Source organism: Punctularia strigosozonata (assembly GCF_000264995.1).
Source record: "Punctularia strigosozonata HHB-11173 SS5 unplaced genomic scaffold PUNSTscaffold_15, whole genome shotgun sequence".
NCBI classification, from domain to species: Eukaryota; Fungi; Basidiomycota; class Agaricomycetes; order Corticiales; family Punctulariaceae; genus Punctularia; species Punctularia strigosozonata.
In genome coordinates, this window is record NW_006767447.1 from 576,585 (window position 1) to 590,405 (window position 13,821).

At 54.8% G+C, this 13,821-nt stretch overlaps 6 protein-coding genes across 6 annotated transcripts; 2 read left to right on the plus strand and 4 right to left on the minus strand.

The window, feature by feature from the left end:
• Window positions 1-287: 287 nt before the first annotated feature.
• On the minus strand, window positions 288-2,077 carry PUNSTDRAFT_55296 (short-chain dehydrogenase/reductase SDR; the record flags this gene model as incomplete). Its single annotated transcript, XM_007387845.1, has 11 exons — window positions 288-347; window positions 400-426; window positions 488-580; window positions 639-880; window positions 944-1,006; window positions 1,066-1,269; window positions 1,328-1,403; window positions 1,466-1,543; window positions 1,594-1,765; window positions 1,829-1,855; window positions 1,882-2,077. Coding segments are annotated over 7 exons (765 nt in total), but the record flags the coding sequence as incomplete, so codon positions are not given.
• A 722-nt stretch (window positions 2,078-2,799) lies between these two features.
• Window positions 2,800-3,318, plus strand: PUNSTDRAFT_138171 (uncharacterized protein; the record flags this gene model as incomplete). The annotated part of the gene is made up of 1 exon (XM_007387846.1): window positions 2,800-3,318. One exon carries the CDS (start codon window positions 2,800-2,802, stop codon window positions 3,316-3,318), a length of 519 nt encoding a protein of 172 aa, XP_007387908.1.
• Window positions 3,319-4,395: 1,077 nt separating this feature from the next.
• PUNSTDRAFT_75283 (GroES-like protein) lies at window positions 4,396-5,793 on the plus strand (the record flags this gene model as incomplete). Its single annotated transcript, XM_007387847.1, has 7 exons — window positions 4,396-4,490; window positions 4,553-4,588; window positions 4,645-4,677; window positions 4,738-5,080; window positions 5,178-5,300; window positions 5,364-5,632; window positions 5,694-5,793. 7 exons carry the CDS (start codon window positions 4,396-4,398, stop codon window positions 5,791-5,793), a joined length of 999 nt encoding a protein of 332 aa, XP_007387909.1.
• Window positions 5,794-5,810: 17 nt separating this feature from the next.
• On the minus strand, window positions 5,811-7,552 carry PUNSTDRAFT_146241 (aryl-alcohol dehydrogenase; the record flags this gene model as incomplete). Its single annotated transcript, XM_007387848.1, has 8 exons — window positions 5,811-6,135; window positions 6,196-6,326; window positions 6,404-6,546; window positions 6,636-6,736; window positions 6,797-6,992; window positions 7,047-7,342; window positions 7,402-7,461; window positions 7,519-7,552. The coding sequence occupies 8 exons, from the start codon at window positions 7,550-7,552 to the stop codon at window positions 6,050-6,052; spliced, it is 1,047 nt and encodes a 348-aa protein (XP_007387910.1). The 3' UTR covers window positions 5,811-6,049.
• A 688-nt stretch (window positions 7,553-8,240) lies between these two features.
• Window positions 8,241-10,078, minus strand: PUNSTDRAFT_55299 (aryl-alcohol dehydrogenase). The gene is made up of 8 exons (XM_007387849.1): window positions 10,006-10,078; window positions 9,881-9,940; window positions 9,531-9,826; window positions 9,268-9,463; window positions 9,111-9,211; window positions 8,908-9,050; window positions 8,612-8,742; window positions 8,241-8,522 (listed from the first exon to the last, which is right to left on the minus strand). Exons 1-8 carry the CDS (start codon window positions 10,013-10,015, stop codon window positions 8,437-8,439), a joined length of 1,023 nt encoding a protein of 340 aa, XP_007387911.1. The 5' UTR covers window positions 10,016-10,078; the 3' UTR covers window positions 8,241-8,436.
• A 1,166-nt stretch (window positions 10,079-11,244) lies between these two features.
• PUNSTDRAFT_146243 (uncharacterized protein) lies at window positions 11,245-13,091 on the minus strand (the record flags this gene model as incomplete). The annotated part of the gene is made up of 2 exons (XM_007387850.1): window positions 11,245-11,792; window positions 12,441-13,091. 2 exons carry the CDS (start codon window positions 13,089-13,091, stop codon window positions 11,388-11,390), a joined length of 1,056 nt encoding a protein of 351 aa, XP_007387912.1. The 3' UTR covers window positions 11,245-11,387.
• Window positions 13,092-13,821: the final 730 nt, after the last annotated feature.

The following is a 13,821-nucleotide window of genomic DNA, read 5'->3' on the forward strand; positions in this document are numbered from 1 at the left end:
CTGCACCACATGAACAGTAGCTTCAATCCAAGCTCCTTGTTGCGATGTGTCACCAAGATCTTATAGCGCCCACTTGACTCAAACGACGTTCGCGCCCTGATAGCAAGGCGTTCATTGTATTCACTCCGCACGTGGTTTCCAAACAATTGTCATCATCACGACCGAGCGGGAATCCATACGATCGTATTTCATTCGTTTCATAAAGGTAGATTGTTTAGTGACGCAACATCTACACGACTTTGTGCATATCCTCATCGCCGTCCATTCACGTGGCTGCAGCTGATCATTCATACCAGAATGGCCCCACCGTCGACGTGAAGAGTTTCCCCTGTGACATACGAACACCTCTGGTTGCGACCTGTCAGCACACGCGTATCGATGAAGATCGCAGATTCATACCAGCAAGTACAGATAAGCGTCAACCACCTGGGAGAGGAGATGCAAGACGCGGTCAGATTGATTCGTCGCAAAACAACTCGGGACGCACCTCATCAGCATCGGCAACGTGCTTCACCGGAAGCACCGCTGTCTCGCGGTCAACCAGAGCCTTGAGCTCCTCCGCCGGCAGCTGGTTCAAGAGCTGCGCGATGTCGTATCACGGATTAGTGGTGAATATCTAACTCGAGATCGCTCCTCACCTCCGTGATGACCAAGCCCGGGCTGACGACGTTAACTCTGATCGGCGCGATCTCAACCGCCAGTCCCTTCGTGAAACGCTCGGTGGCGCCACCAACGGCGGTTACTAGCGCCCATCCCTTCGGCGGCTTTCGGGTGGCCAAGCCGATCGTGAATGTGATGGAGGAGTCTGAGTTCTTGGGCATACGCGGGGTAGCGTACTTCCCGGCGTAAATGGGACCCGTGGTCCGCGTTGCGAATACATCTATATCACGTGAGGGAGAGATGAACGATTCACTCGACATGCATGCAAGAGATCAAGACCGACCATGAATGTTGGCCAAATCCTGATCAGGATAGCCTAGCGGGAGGTTGTCTCCCGCCGTCCAGACTGCCGAGTGTATCAGTGCCAAACGCTCAGCGAAGGGATGAAGATGTGGAGGTCCCTACCCAAATGGTCGAACTCGGGCAACGCTTCGAAGAACTCCTTGCTGGCGCTTTCGCCGGCCCTGGCGTCGTATACGCGACCTTCCACAGACTGACCAGTGCCGAGGTCCGAAAGTTTCTTCGCGGCCGCGGCGACCCTTCCCTTATTCGAAGAGGAGACTATCACGGAGGCCCCAGCATACAAAGCGGCCTTGGCGACTGCCAACCCTTCAAGTGACCCGTTAGCATATCTGCATGCAGTGGACTAAGACTCGGTGGAACTTACCGATACCACTGGTACCACCGACGATGACGATGCGTTTGCCTTGAAGTTTGTCCTGCATATCGTGTAACAACAGGGATCTTATTGAGGGTAAAGGAGATGAGACCGGTCTTTTATCCAAACACATGAGATGCTCACCTCATCTCGATTGGTCATGGATTGGTGAGACGCGATTGTCGGCAAGGAAGATGCACATCCTGAGATGAAATGAGAGTAGCACCTAGAGCGTCGAAGCCCGTGAGCAGCATCGCGGGTGCGTCGAATGAACACTAAGAAGTCCGCGAATATAGCAGCGCGTTTGTGTCCCCAAGCGGCGACGTCTGTGCGCACAGGATCCGATAGGACATGGGTGGGTCCATGGGATGCCGGCACCATACGACTGATCGCTACTTCGTAGCCACTTATTGCACGAGCTTGCGACTGCTTCGCCTCGTGTACGTCCTGGTAAAACAGAAGCCCCTTGAATACCAGTTCCCTCACTCGATGATATGTCACCGTGCATACCGTTCGCCGTCATAGAAGCAACCCCGGGGCCCGAATGGCATGGTAACTCAAAAGTGCATCTTGCTTCCTTCACCCCCCCTTGCAATTACCCTATTGCGCGGTACCCACGAGCCTTCACCGAACATTGGCAGGTACGCCATATGCATTCGTCACGCGTCCTCAAAGTTCACGGTCCCGGCCCAGCTTCGCTGATATCTGCTCAGCTGCTCGAGCGAAGAGTGCACTGAGCAGTTGCTCTCCATGATGCGGCTATCCTGCTAATATCCCCGAGGAGTATCTATATCACGGCATATGTGAGCCAAAAATGGTTTACTCACCTGCGGTCATGATAACCATGGACGGAAAGTTGAGGTATCGTCAATAACCTTGGAGATGGTACGCGGGGGATTGCGTGTCGAGCAAAACTCGCCCTAACGGCACGCCCAGCCGTTCAACCCACCGCCTGTAGATCAGGAAAGCGTCGATTCCACGTCTGCGTACTCATAGCGTGCTGATTGATATGCAGAGATCATCCTCGTTATGTTCGAGCCGACTTGGTGATCCCGTTTCGTGCAGGACACCTGAGGATAATCTCCCAGCGAGTTGTCGTCGCCTTTTAAGCTCCGCCCGTCCTTCCCACGCACATCCTACAAAACAACACCCTCAGGCTTGCTCGGGCTCAAACGTTTGGCACTCAGAAGCTAGCATTAGCGGTTAGTTTTAGGTTTTAGTTTTAGAGGTTAGTGTTAGAGGGTTAGCGTTAGAGGTTAGGACAGGTTATAGTGGTGTGCCTTCGCGAGGCGTTCAAGTCAGTGAAGCGGAGACTCAATTACCATGGCCGTTGATTCGGAGTCGAAAAGGATGGAGACGCTTCGAAAAGGCGACGACTCGCTGGGAGATTCACCTCAAGTGCCCCCTTTGCGTTCCCGGTGCCTTCTACCTCTGCCTCTGCCCTCCCCGCGGCCTCCGCCCATACTGCTCCCGAGCCAACCATGGATGCTTCACTGGAAGATACACCTTCCGCGTCCCAGGACGACACGCTGCCTTCCCCCTCGACTCTTCATCGTTGCGCATCCTCGTCTGCCGTTTCGGAGTCGACGAGTGCTACGAAACGTAAAGGGAAGGCGAAGGCTACAGAGCCCAAGTCCTCGATCGCCGATACTGCACCTTCTCCGAGCGCTATGAATGAGGCCAGGCTCCTCCACCCAGGCGATGCAGCAGCTAAAGCATCTGTTCCCATACTTCTGCACGACCTCACGATCGCAACACGGTTGACTGATGCTCATGGGGAGATCGCCGCGCTGTGCGGTGAGATCGTGAACTATACTCAAATCCTCGACGACGTCAAGACTGCGATACCTTCCTCCTCCCGCTCCTTGCCCACCGATTCTTCCCCAGATCTCGCTAGTGTATTGCCTCTCCATGCCGATCCACGACTGTTGCCGGACGTTGCGTGTTGTTATGCCCGGGTGTGCCGTTCGCTGTACGTCGTGCGGGGCCGTTTCGTGTGATCCTTTCCCCCCCACCCCCATTTTGTTTTTCCCTACAAGGGTTTTTTGCTGAGGGGTGGGTGGGTTTTTATTGCACTATCGGAAGTCCCTGTACTGACACGCGACGACGGCTGAAGTGGGCGGCCGCTAGGTAGTGTGTTGCACATAGTAGCACATACATGTACCTGGTTTACCTGCGCCAGTGCTGAAGCGGCGTGTCGGCTGTATAACAGCTCACGGGGGCCGTGGATGCACTGTGTGCGCCAAGCCGCGCGTATTGACGTGCGGTGCAGCAACCGGTTGTTCCGCTATTGGGACCGCGCCGGAAATATACCTACCTACCTACCCGACTCAGATGCTGTTTCTCGCGACTCATCTTGTTTCGAGGAATCGAGTAACAAGACATCAACATCTCGTTGAAAAGTAAGCCAGGTTGAAGACACTATAGGCTATAGCTGGTGGTGACGTCGCTAAGCAGGAACGGCCCACATAGTTTCATGGTCCCAGCCCACGCACCGATCCACTGCATCCGCCTACCATTTGATGAAAAGGAAATTCCCTCAAATCCCATGCATTTCTTCCCAAAGCTCTTGGAAGGACCATCTGCGCGCGCGCTTATGCTGTTAGCAGAACGTAGTTGCATGCTTTGCTTGGACTGTCCGATGACTCGAATGGAGCCTTCGTTCGCCATCGCATGACAGCGAGTCCGCATTTCACGGGCGACGACGATCGTTGAACTCGAACAGAGGATTCGCCGATGGATGATATCCGATTGATTATCTGGCTCGTAGGCGTAACCCAAGCAAAGCCGCGGTGTTCAGCGGAATGTAGTGCCTTATATGTATGTCAATCCCTGAGCTCGATGATGCAGCGTATTACTGATACTCGACCAGCGAGTGGACTGGTGGGTCCGTTGCTAGTGGGTCATACATTATAAGAACATGCGTCGTCCGTCAGGGAGTCTCGCAACAGCTCCCCATCCCAAGTTTGCAACCATGTCCTCAGTCGAATTCAAGGGCTACGCCGTCACCGACGCTAATGCCTGGGTATGTCCATTCCCGCGTTCACCCGTTACGACCTCTGTCGCTCACTATCCTCATGCCAATCAACCTTCAGAGTACCTTTAATGTTATAAACTTCGAACCCAAGAAGTTCGAAGAGACTGACGTCGAACTGACTATCACACACTGCGGGTGAGCGTCTCTACATGCCACTCAACTTCGATCGCAGATATTAAACGATATATGTCTTGCAGCGTCTGCGGATCTGACCTCCACACGGTTACATCTGGGTAGGTGACTCTCTCGTCAATCTACACTCGCTGACCCCTTTACCCCCTTTCTTCAGATGGGGAGCGTTACAGACCCCTATGATCCCTGGGTATGTGTCCGATTTACACGCATGTCATAGACGACCTATCAGCTCACGCGGGTTTGACAGGCACGAAATCGTCGGCACGGTTACTCGGGTCGGATCGCAAGTGAAGGGCTTCAAGATCGGCGATAGGGCCGGCATTGGCGCCCAGATCGGCTCCTGCTACAGTTGCCGCCTTTGCAAGAACGAGAACGAGAACTATTGCGGGAAGCCGATCTGGACGTACAACGGCCAATACCCGGATGGGATCCGCACCCAGGGCGGCTACGCCAGCGCCATTCGTGCCCACGAACAGTTTGTGTTCCCCATCCCCGACGCGCTGGAATCGCAATACGCCGCTAGCATGATGTGCGGCGGGCTGACCATGTACTCGCCACTCAAGCGGTTCAACGCTGGTCCCGGAAAGAAAGTGGGCATCATCGGCATTGGTGGTTTGGTAAGATGATCTTTTTGGCGAAGCTGATGTCGTGGCTGGGGACTGATCCTTTCTCTGTCCACTCTTTTAGGGACATTACGGCGTAATTTTCGCCAAGGCGATGGGGGCCGAAGTGTACGCCTTCACCCACGGTACGCGCAAGGTGGATGATATAAAGAAGATGGGGGCTGATCATGTTGTCGTCACGGACTCGGTGAGAACTCTTCCGACTTGCAGCTGCCAGATCATAGGGTCGCTGACGTCCACCTTCTAGGAGGGCCGCTTCGCAAAGGATCTGGAGAAGACAATCGACCTTATCATATGCACCATCGACAACTTCGATAGCATGCCGCTCAGCGCTTACCTGAGCACGCTCGGGATCCACGGACAGTTCGTCATCGTCGGGATCCCGGACAAACCGGCTTTGAACATCACCGCATGGGACTTCAACCCGAACGGATGCTTCGTCGGAGGCACTCGCATCGGCAGCAAAGTGGAGGCCATCGAGATGCTGCAGCTTGCCGCTGACAAGAGTATCCAGCCATGGTACGTCTTGTCTTCGCGATGCCAATATCCAGTCGCGAGCTAAGAGGTGTATGGCTTGTAGGATTGAGGTGCTGCCTATGAGCCAGGCTCAGACAGCCCTAGAACGGCTGAAGAAGAGCGACGTTCGCTATCGGTTCGTGCTCAAGCAAGACCTCGCTTGATGTGCATTCGCATCGGAGCCATAACGTATTGTACTTGATACACGATATAAAAAGCCATACATACACAATAACTATCGCGATCTTTCTTGTTTTGAGTCGTCAAGTCAGGGTGATCTCGTCGCCTTGACCTGAACTGCGATACCATACCAGAGGAGCGTCCTGGAGACGTGCATCGCAGATTCACCACGATCCCATCCTCTTCATGTACTAATCAAGCGCTCTATATCCATAACACCGTCGCCACTAGGGCATGGACTTAGGCATGGCCAATGATGGCCCTCGGAGTATACGGCTCCTCGAGGTATTTGATCTCGTCTTCCGTCAGTTTGATATCGACGGCCGCTAGAGGTATCCAACATCAGCTACCCTGTACGAACAATCGTGAGGGGCGCAGTTACTCACCAATGAGCTCCTCGAGGTTCTGGACGCTCGTGGTGCCAAAGATCGGCGCAGTTACGCCCTCCTGTTGCATGGACCACGCGGCCGCGACCTGCGCCATGCTGATCTCGCGCTTCTTTGAAATCTCTTCGACACTAGATATGGCATTAGGCAATGAGCGAACATCGTATTGCAGGCAGAAACCCAAGCGAAGCGAGGACGAAATGCTTACCGAGCGACGACGACTTCAGTTGATCCACCGAGGTACCTGCTAGCGCTCGTGTCCGCAGAGTTTCGTTTCGTCTGCTCGCCGAGCGGACGCGCTACGATCCCCCGGGCGAGCGGGCTCCACGGAATGATGCCGACCCCGAAATGCTGTCATGTTTTTTGGTCAGCACTCAACATGTTCTTCCTCACGAGTACGGGATAGCGATACCGCTGGGAAGCAGGAAAGGGAGGCTGACCTTCAGAGTGGGGAACATCTCGCGCTCCTCCTCACGGTAAATGAGCGAGTGGTGATTCTGCATCGAGATGAAGGGCGTGAGGTTGTGGCTGATTGCGTAGTCTGCCACCAAATCCAGTCATTGAGAGCACTTGGGGCGAAATTTCCGCGTGGACAACTCACTCTGCATGACGTGGAACTGCCATGCCCAGCACGAAGACATGCCGATGTAGCGAACGTAGCCAGCTTTGACAACGTCGTGCAGCGCCTGCATCGTTTCTTCGATTGGGGTGTCGGGGTCGAAGCGATGACATTGAAGGAGGTCGATGTATTCAAGCTGTAGGCGCTTGAGCGAATGTTTGACGGAGTCAAAGATGTGCTATTGGAAAGATCGTCAGGCAAGATCGTTGTGCATATTAGCAGGCACATGTACCTTGCGCGACAATCCATGCTGGTTGACATAACCCTGCTTGTCGGTCTCCGCAGTAGAGAGCATGAACGTGCGCTCGCCCGGGGTGCGGGCCACGGGGGCGAACACCTTCGTCATCACCACAATCTCATCCCGCGGCAGCTTGAGCTCCTTGATGGCCTTGCCGAGGATGATCTCGGACTCGCCATTCGAGTAGACGTTCGCGGTGTCGAAGGCGTTGATGCCGGCGTCGTAGGCAAGTTTGATGTGCTGAATGGCCTCCGATTCGGGGAGGACCCATGACATCCAGTCGGCCGAACCTGCGATATGGCATCTATACCTGAGATCGTCTCAGGTCTGTACCTTGGCGGCGGCATACCATAAGACATGCAGCCCAGAATGATCTTCGACACCTTCAGACCGGACTTGCCTAGGCGAACTGTGAGTGTAAGTTGTGTTAGACGTCATCCTGGTGGCGAGCGAACGATGGATTTACCATAGGACATCTTCTTCGTGACGATGTTGGCCATCTTGTCGTTGTCTCTACTGCTGGGTGAGACTGTGGTGCCTTCAATCGTGCCAATGGATTATAAACCTGTCCGACCCATCTACGGTTTACTGCTTCCAGCAACGTTTGTGGGTCGATTGCTCAGTCCAGTCAACACACCCAGTCCATCCAGTTCGATGCTGTTATCAACCTGGATCCTCAGCCGTCATGGTCTATCCCCAGCGGGGGCGTCATCCAGATGCGCATCGTCGTAGAGTTTGCTGGTCGTGTCGGAGATGTTCGACATTGTGTATCGCCGCCATCAAAATTTCGAACTCCGCCAGACTCTTCGTTGCGCCGTTTCTCGTCCCGCGCCGGTCATCGCCCTACTTTGTTGATCCATTGCAGGCCCCATTAATAGAAAGAAGGACATGGATAAAGATGAAATAGAGATTGTCGTTGTATTCCGTCAACGTGTCGGTGCGCGTCGCGCGGCTGGGCGTCAATGCGCTTCCGGTTTTTGAAGTCCGCTCGGCTATTGTCCTGCCGCGCATCGGCAGCTCATCACAGCGTGACTCTGCTCGAGGTAGCATTGCTCGAGTTTCAGCAAATTAATTCCCTTGCTAATGCGTGGAACATGTTCAGATATGTACTATAAGCTCCCAGAGCAAGAACAAACCGAAACGGTGTGGTAGATGTTGAGATATCAAAATTCTGACGATTCGGCGGGAGTGACGAAGTGAGGGTGTCATATAGTATAGAAATACATTGCTGTGTGATATCTTCTCTTTACTGGCACTCGTACGTAGGGTCACGACCAACATGGACCTGACAACCCACGTAATCCTACACAGGCTCGTCGCCCGCCTACGCATCCACGTCTGTTCGCGTTCGTGCTGCCGACGACTTCGCAGGCATGTAGGCTCCTTACGCATGTCCGATGACGCTCCTCGTCGTGTAAGGCTCTTCGAGGTATTTGACCTCTTCCTCCGTCAGTTTGATGTCGACAGCCGCTACACAGCGTTGATCCGTCAGCATCGCATACCCAACGGCGAGGATCGAGGTAGCGATCATAGCTAGGAGGCGAGGAGAAAGTACTGACCAATGAGCTCCTCGAGGTTCTTGATGCTTGTCGAACCTATAATGGGCGCAGTAACGCCCTCCTTCTGCATCGACCACGCGGCCGCGACCTGCGCCATGCTGATCCCGCGCTTCTTCGCGATCTCTTCGACCCTGAGGAACGAAGAAACGTATATCAGCCATCCTGCCAATGATCACAAGCATGGATCATAAAAAAACAGAGCAGTATAAGGCAGGGGCAACTCGAAGACGAAGGCGATGGTTGAGTATATACAAAGGAGATCAAGGACAAAGATGCGAGACGGGCTTCCGGCTCACCTCGACACGATGGCCTCCGTGCTTCCGCCGAGGTACTGGTGGATGGTCGCGTCTGACGTGTGCCGCTTAGTCTGCTCACCGAGCGGACGCGTGACCAATCCTCGCGCGAGCGGGCTCCACGGGATGATTCCAACGCCGAAATGCTATCCGGTATCCCATATTAACTAGCATGTATGCGTCGGGGATAAGGAGTGATCACAAACCTTCAGGGTGGGGAACATCTCGCGCTCCTCCTCGCGGTAGATGACCGAGTGATGGTTTTGCATCGAGATGAAGGGAGTGAGGTGGTTCGCGATCGCGTAGTCTGCCCAGCCGAATCAGACCAGAGCGTTTCGGGCGGAATTCGCATGGAATACTCACTTTGCATGACGCTGAATTGCCAAGCCCAGCACGATGACATGCCGATGTAGCGCACGTAACCCGCCTTGACGACGTCGTGCAGCGCCTGCATCGTCTCCTCGATCGGCGTGTCGGGATCGAAGCGATGGCATTGGAGGACGTCGATGTAGTCGAGTTGCAGGCGTTCGAGAGACCGCTTGACCGAGTCGAATATATGCTACCACAAACACCATCAACACTCGATCCCATTGCGCATATAGGGAGTAAAAAGACGTCGTACTCACCTTGCGCGACAGCCCGTGCTGATTGACGTACCCCCGCTGATCGACCTCCGCACTGCTGACGCCAAACAGGCGTTCGCTCGGGCTATGGGCGACGGTGAAGAAGACCTTCGTCAACACCACGATCTCGTCCCGCGGAAGCTTGAGCTCCTTGATGGCCTTGCCAAGGATGATCTCCGACTCCCCATTGGAATAGACGTTTGCGGTGTCGAAGGCGTTGATGCCGGCGTCGTAGGCGAGCTTGATGTGCTTGATACCCTCCGCTTCCGGAAGGACCCACGGCTGCCAATCGGGGGTGCCTGCGAGATGGTCAGTGATTTGGGCGTGCATATATGACTGCGGCGTCGGCGTACCGTAGGACATGCATCCCAGGATGATCTTAGAAACCTTGAGCCCGGAGTTACCCAGACGAACTGCGCACCATAATATTCGCGTTAGATATGATTTGCGGATGGAAGCGACCGAGTGGTGTTTTTACCGTACGGCATTTTCTTCGTCACAGGGGTCGACATCGCGGGCTTGCTCGATGGTTGCGGTAAGAAGATGAGGGCGTGTGATATCTTCTGACATCCGGGCCGGGGTATATATACAAATGAAGTTGCCACGACCCATTTGCGACGTCCTGGTTTGATATCGTTCGTGGGTCGACCTTCCGTTTGTTCAGTCAGCAGTCCGCTGTACGAAGCTTCTCCCGGAGCCCTCTTCCATGATTAGCAGCGTGTGTGTGGTCATCTGAACGAGGTTGTATATTCGTAAGGTCAACGGTGACGTCCAAATGTATGTGGCAGTGGGCACGCATGCCCTCTCGCAGGGCCGTTGCCGTTCGAAGAGCCTCGAGTCAACTGCGACAGTCACATCTGCTACTTACTCACTTTTGGAGGAACTGATTGTACCTCGAGGTGCATTCCGCGAAGTTTCCCGGAAACTAGTCCGTATAAAGGGAAGAATCCCGATTGCAAATGTTGCAAATGACATCGGATGTATGTGACCTTACTACACTAGCCTCCCTCCTGACTTCCCGATAAACTAACATTCAGACACTACCAGCATGCTTTTCTAGGCTCCAAGAAGTGAACACTGAAAGGAGAGGGTCCAAGCAAGCCGACGTACATTACGTCCGTACCGGAGAGCTTTTCAAGTTCTCCGACGTCCTGAAAGACCCGGAACAAATTACACATGCAGGGCTAGCTCTTCGCTTGATTCAAGAAGCGCTCGCAGAGGGACGGAAAGGTCCTTGATCGGCGAAAGGTCGAGCAAGCGAATCCGTCGGAGGGAAGGGAGCAAACAGCGCTCGTGCGCCCTTACAGGATCCGGGACAAGGAGGGAAACGACTGAGGAGCACATCTTGGGGCCCCCGAGCTGAAGTTCGGACACGTTCTTGCAGAGGCAGAGCAAGGGCTTGGTATCACACAAAGGGAATCCGATTAAAGAGCCAAATTCAAGAACGTCAACTGGGCCATGAGCCATGCACGGAGGCATGCGGGAGCCCACACAGGAAGAAAAGGGTGATTCGAATTACCAGGGTACAAATATTACCTGAGGTATACGTAGAGAAGCTTCCTCCACGGTTTGGATCGAGGAGCGCAATTTATGAGGAGAGTCGAATCGACGAAAGATACACTGTCTATAGAAATTCATTCACATCTTTGATACATAAGAGAGGTTTGATTTTTTGATGTTATGTACGACGGCGGGTCGGCGAGGGAACAGTAGTTTGGGGACTCGGAGGAGGTTGGCCAAAGGGGGCTCGAGGGAGCAAGTGAAGACAGGATACAGGTGCACTCTGTATCCCGCCGCCACTCGCCCCGTTACATCAAAGGAGTGTGTATGCATCGCGAGAGTACGCGCGTGCGGAAGGTATCATGTCCAGGCCGAGAGGTGCCTATCAAGGCGGGTATAACGGGCCCTCGACTCCAAGCGCCTCAAAGCGAGCGTTGAGGGCAGGAGCCGGGGTATTGGGGTATCGGGGCCCGTGGGGTCGCAGCCGTGGGTCAGGCGGGTGCGGTCGCGTGTCTCCGAGGGACGAGGTCGGAGAGAGAGGCGAGCGTCTGGAGGATTGGGAGGCCGCGGTGGAACGGCGTCCACGGTCGAAGCGTCTTCCTGCCCGAAGAGCGTCGAGACCGACCAGAGGCGGGAGGCGTAAGGCGGGCGGTTGCTAGAGGAGAACCGCGAAGTGCCGTACGAGCGCCGATGAGATGGGCTGACCAGGCCCTGGCGCAGCGCGAGTGCTGAAGAGGGGCTCCAAGGACTCGGGCGGGCGTCCTGCTACAGAAGCCAATGTAGGTTGCAGAGGCGTGGCTCGGATGAGCGTGCATGCGCGGGCGCGGGCATGTCGAGAGGTATATAGCGAGGTCGACTGCCGAAAGAGGGCCAAAAGAAGGCCGGAATCCCCTCAAGACGGACACGGAGGGCTGGTGAGCCCATCGGCGTCGACATGCAATCGCAAGAGCCTCGGAACGGTTGCGATACTAGGAGGAGAGTAACCGTCCTCGAGAGCCGGCAGAGGCAGACCGAGAGGGAAGAGGGCGAGACCAGGGGCAGCTGGAGTTGGCGCCGGACCAGGACAGAGGATCCAATCCTGAGTTATCGAGGGAGAAGAATGTAGGTGATGACCGAAGCCGTGGATGAGTGACCCGCCGTCGAAGTGTGTTATATGGAAAAAGTCAAAGATTTAGAGCGAAATGAGACGAGAAAATCCGATGCCATGAGAACGCAGGATTATAATGGAGTGGGATGGCGGATGCGATACGGATGGGAAGAGAAGATTGATATCCTGCGTAGGACGCGATAAACACATCTAGATGATTTCGAGAGTCAGTCCCGCGATCGGAGGTTGATGTCGTCGGCGCTGCTCACCTGATTGAAGGCGAAGCGCGCATACAACTAGAAGTGGTGGAAACGAGGACGGAAGACCTTGCCGAGCAGCTCGCGCATGGGATAGATCTTCGGGCCGAGGGCACGCCGAACAGCTCCTCGACGCTTCGACTTCGACTGGATAGGGCATACGATGATGCCTTCCTCGATCGGGTGGATAGGTTGCTCGCCATCCTGAGTCACAAACCATGAGGCGCGCACGAAGGGGATCTGCTTGGGTATGGAGGCGGTACGTGTTTCTTCCTCCTCGTCCTCCTCGGAGATGGTGGAGAGGGGTTCAGGGGTGCGGACGACCTCTTCCGGAGTAGAAAGGGTCTCCAAAGCCGAGCTGGAAGGTGCCTTTGCCGATAGTCCGCGCAACTGAGCGAGAAGCGAGTTGGAGAGCGAGTCGAAGTCCTCGGTAGTAGACACCCCAGAGACGGAAGCGAGAGACTTGTCGTCAGAGAAGGAGTTTGACGGTACAACGAACATGTGCGATACGTTGGCGACAGGCCTCGGAACCACTATAGGAGCCCCGTCGAGGTCGGTATAGACGGCGAGCCGAGACTTTGGACGACGATTGCAGTTGATTCCCTTGGAGCAGTAAGGAACGCCGTTACAGCTCAGAAGAACTTCGGTGGTGGAGGAAGTCCGAGAGCAGATACAGTCGGTCTTGTAGACCATATTCATAGGCTGCCTGGAGTAGAGCATGGTAAGGATTGGAGGGACAACTATGGCTGGGCTGTAAGCGGTAGCTGATAGGGATCGAGGACAACCGGAGTTGGTTCCTTTCACGCAGAGGTGAGCATATTTTATACTCCATCGCAGGCGGAAAGATCGTATTCGCGGATGGCGGATGAAGGGAGGAGGGTTCGGATGGCGGATGGGAGGCGGGATGGCGTAGGTGGACGGAGCAGCTACAAAAAAGACATCCGCGGGCGACCTGACTGCGGCATGTGTGGGAATATCTCCACGTGGCCATCCAGCGCGATTCATCGACAGGCTAAGTACCAAGGCGCGTCTCGGATGAAAGGTCCGCGTTTGCGACTCAAAGGAGCGTTACACAAGTCCCCTGGCTGAAAGGTCACTAAAAGCCACTTCGAATTGCCTTTGTAGGTAAGAAAAATGCGGGTGATCCATGCGATTCCTCCGTGTCCCCGACCAAGTGACCGCGTCTCATCAAGCCCGTGGATGATACACCGGCCAGAGGTTTGTTCTAGTCAAAAGCTCAACTACAAAGGGCGGTCGAGGACTAGATGAGATATTACCGAGGTTTTGCCGATGCAACAGAGTTTGATCGACACCAGATCTGGTGGTCGAACGTTGGCCAGCAAGAATCGCGTCCCTCTTCGTTTGAGGAAGCGACTGAGGATGGAGCTCGGGACGTTCCACTGACGTTGGCAATCAATGGGTCGCCGTTGGGCTCGGGAATGCCGATCGC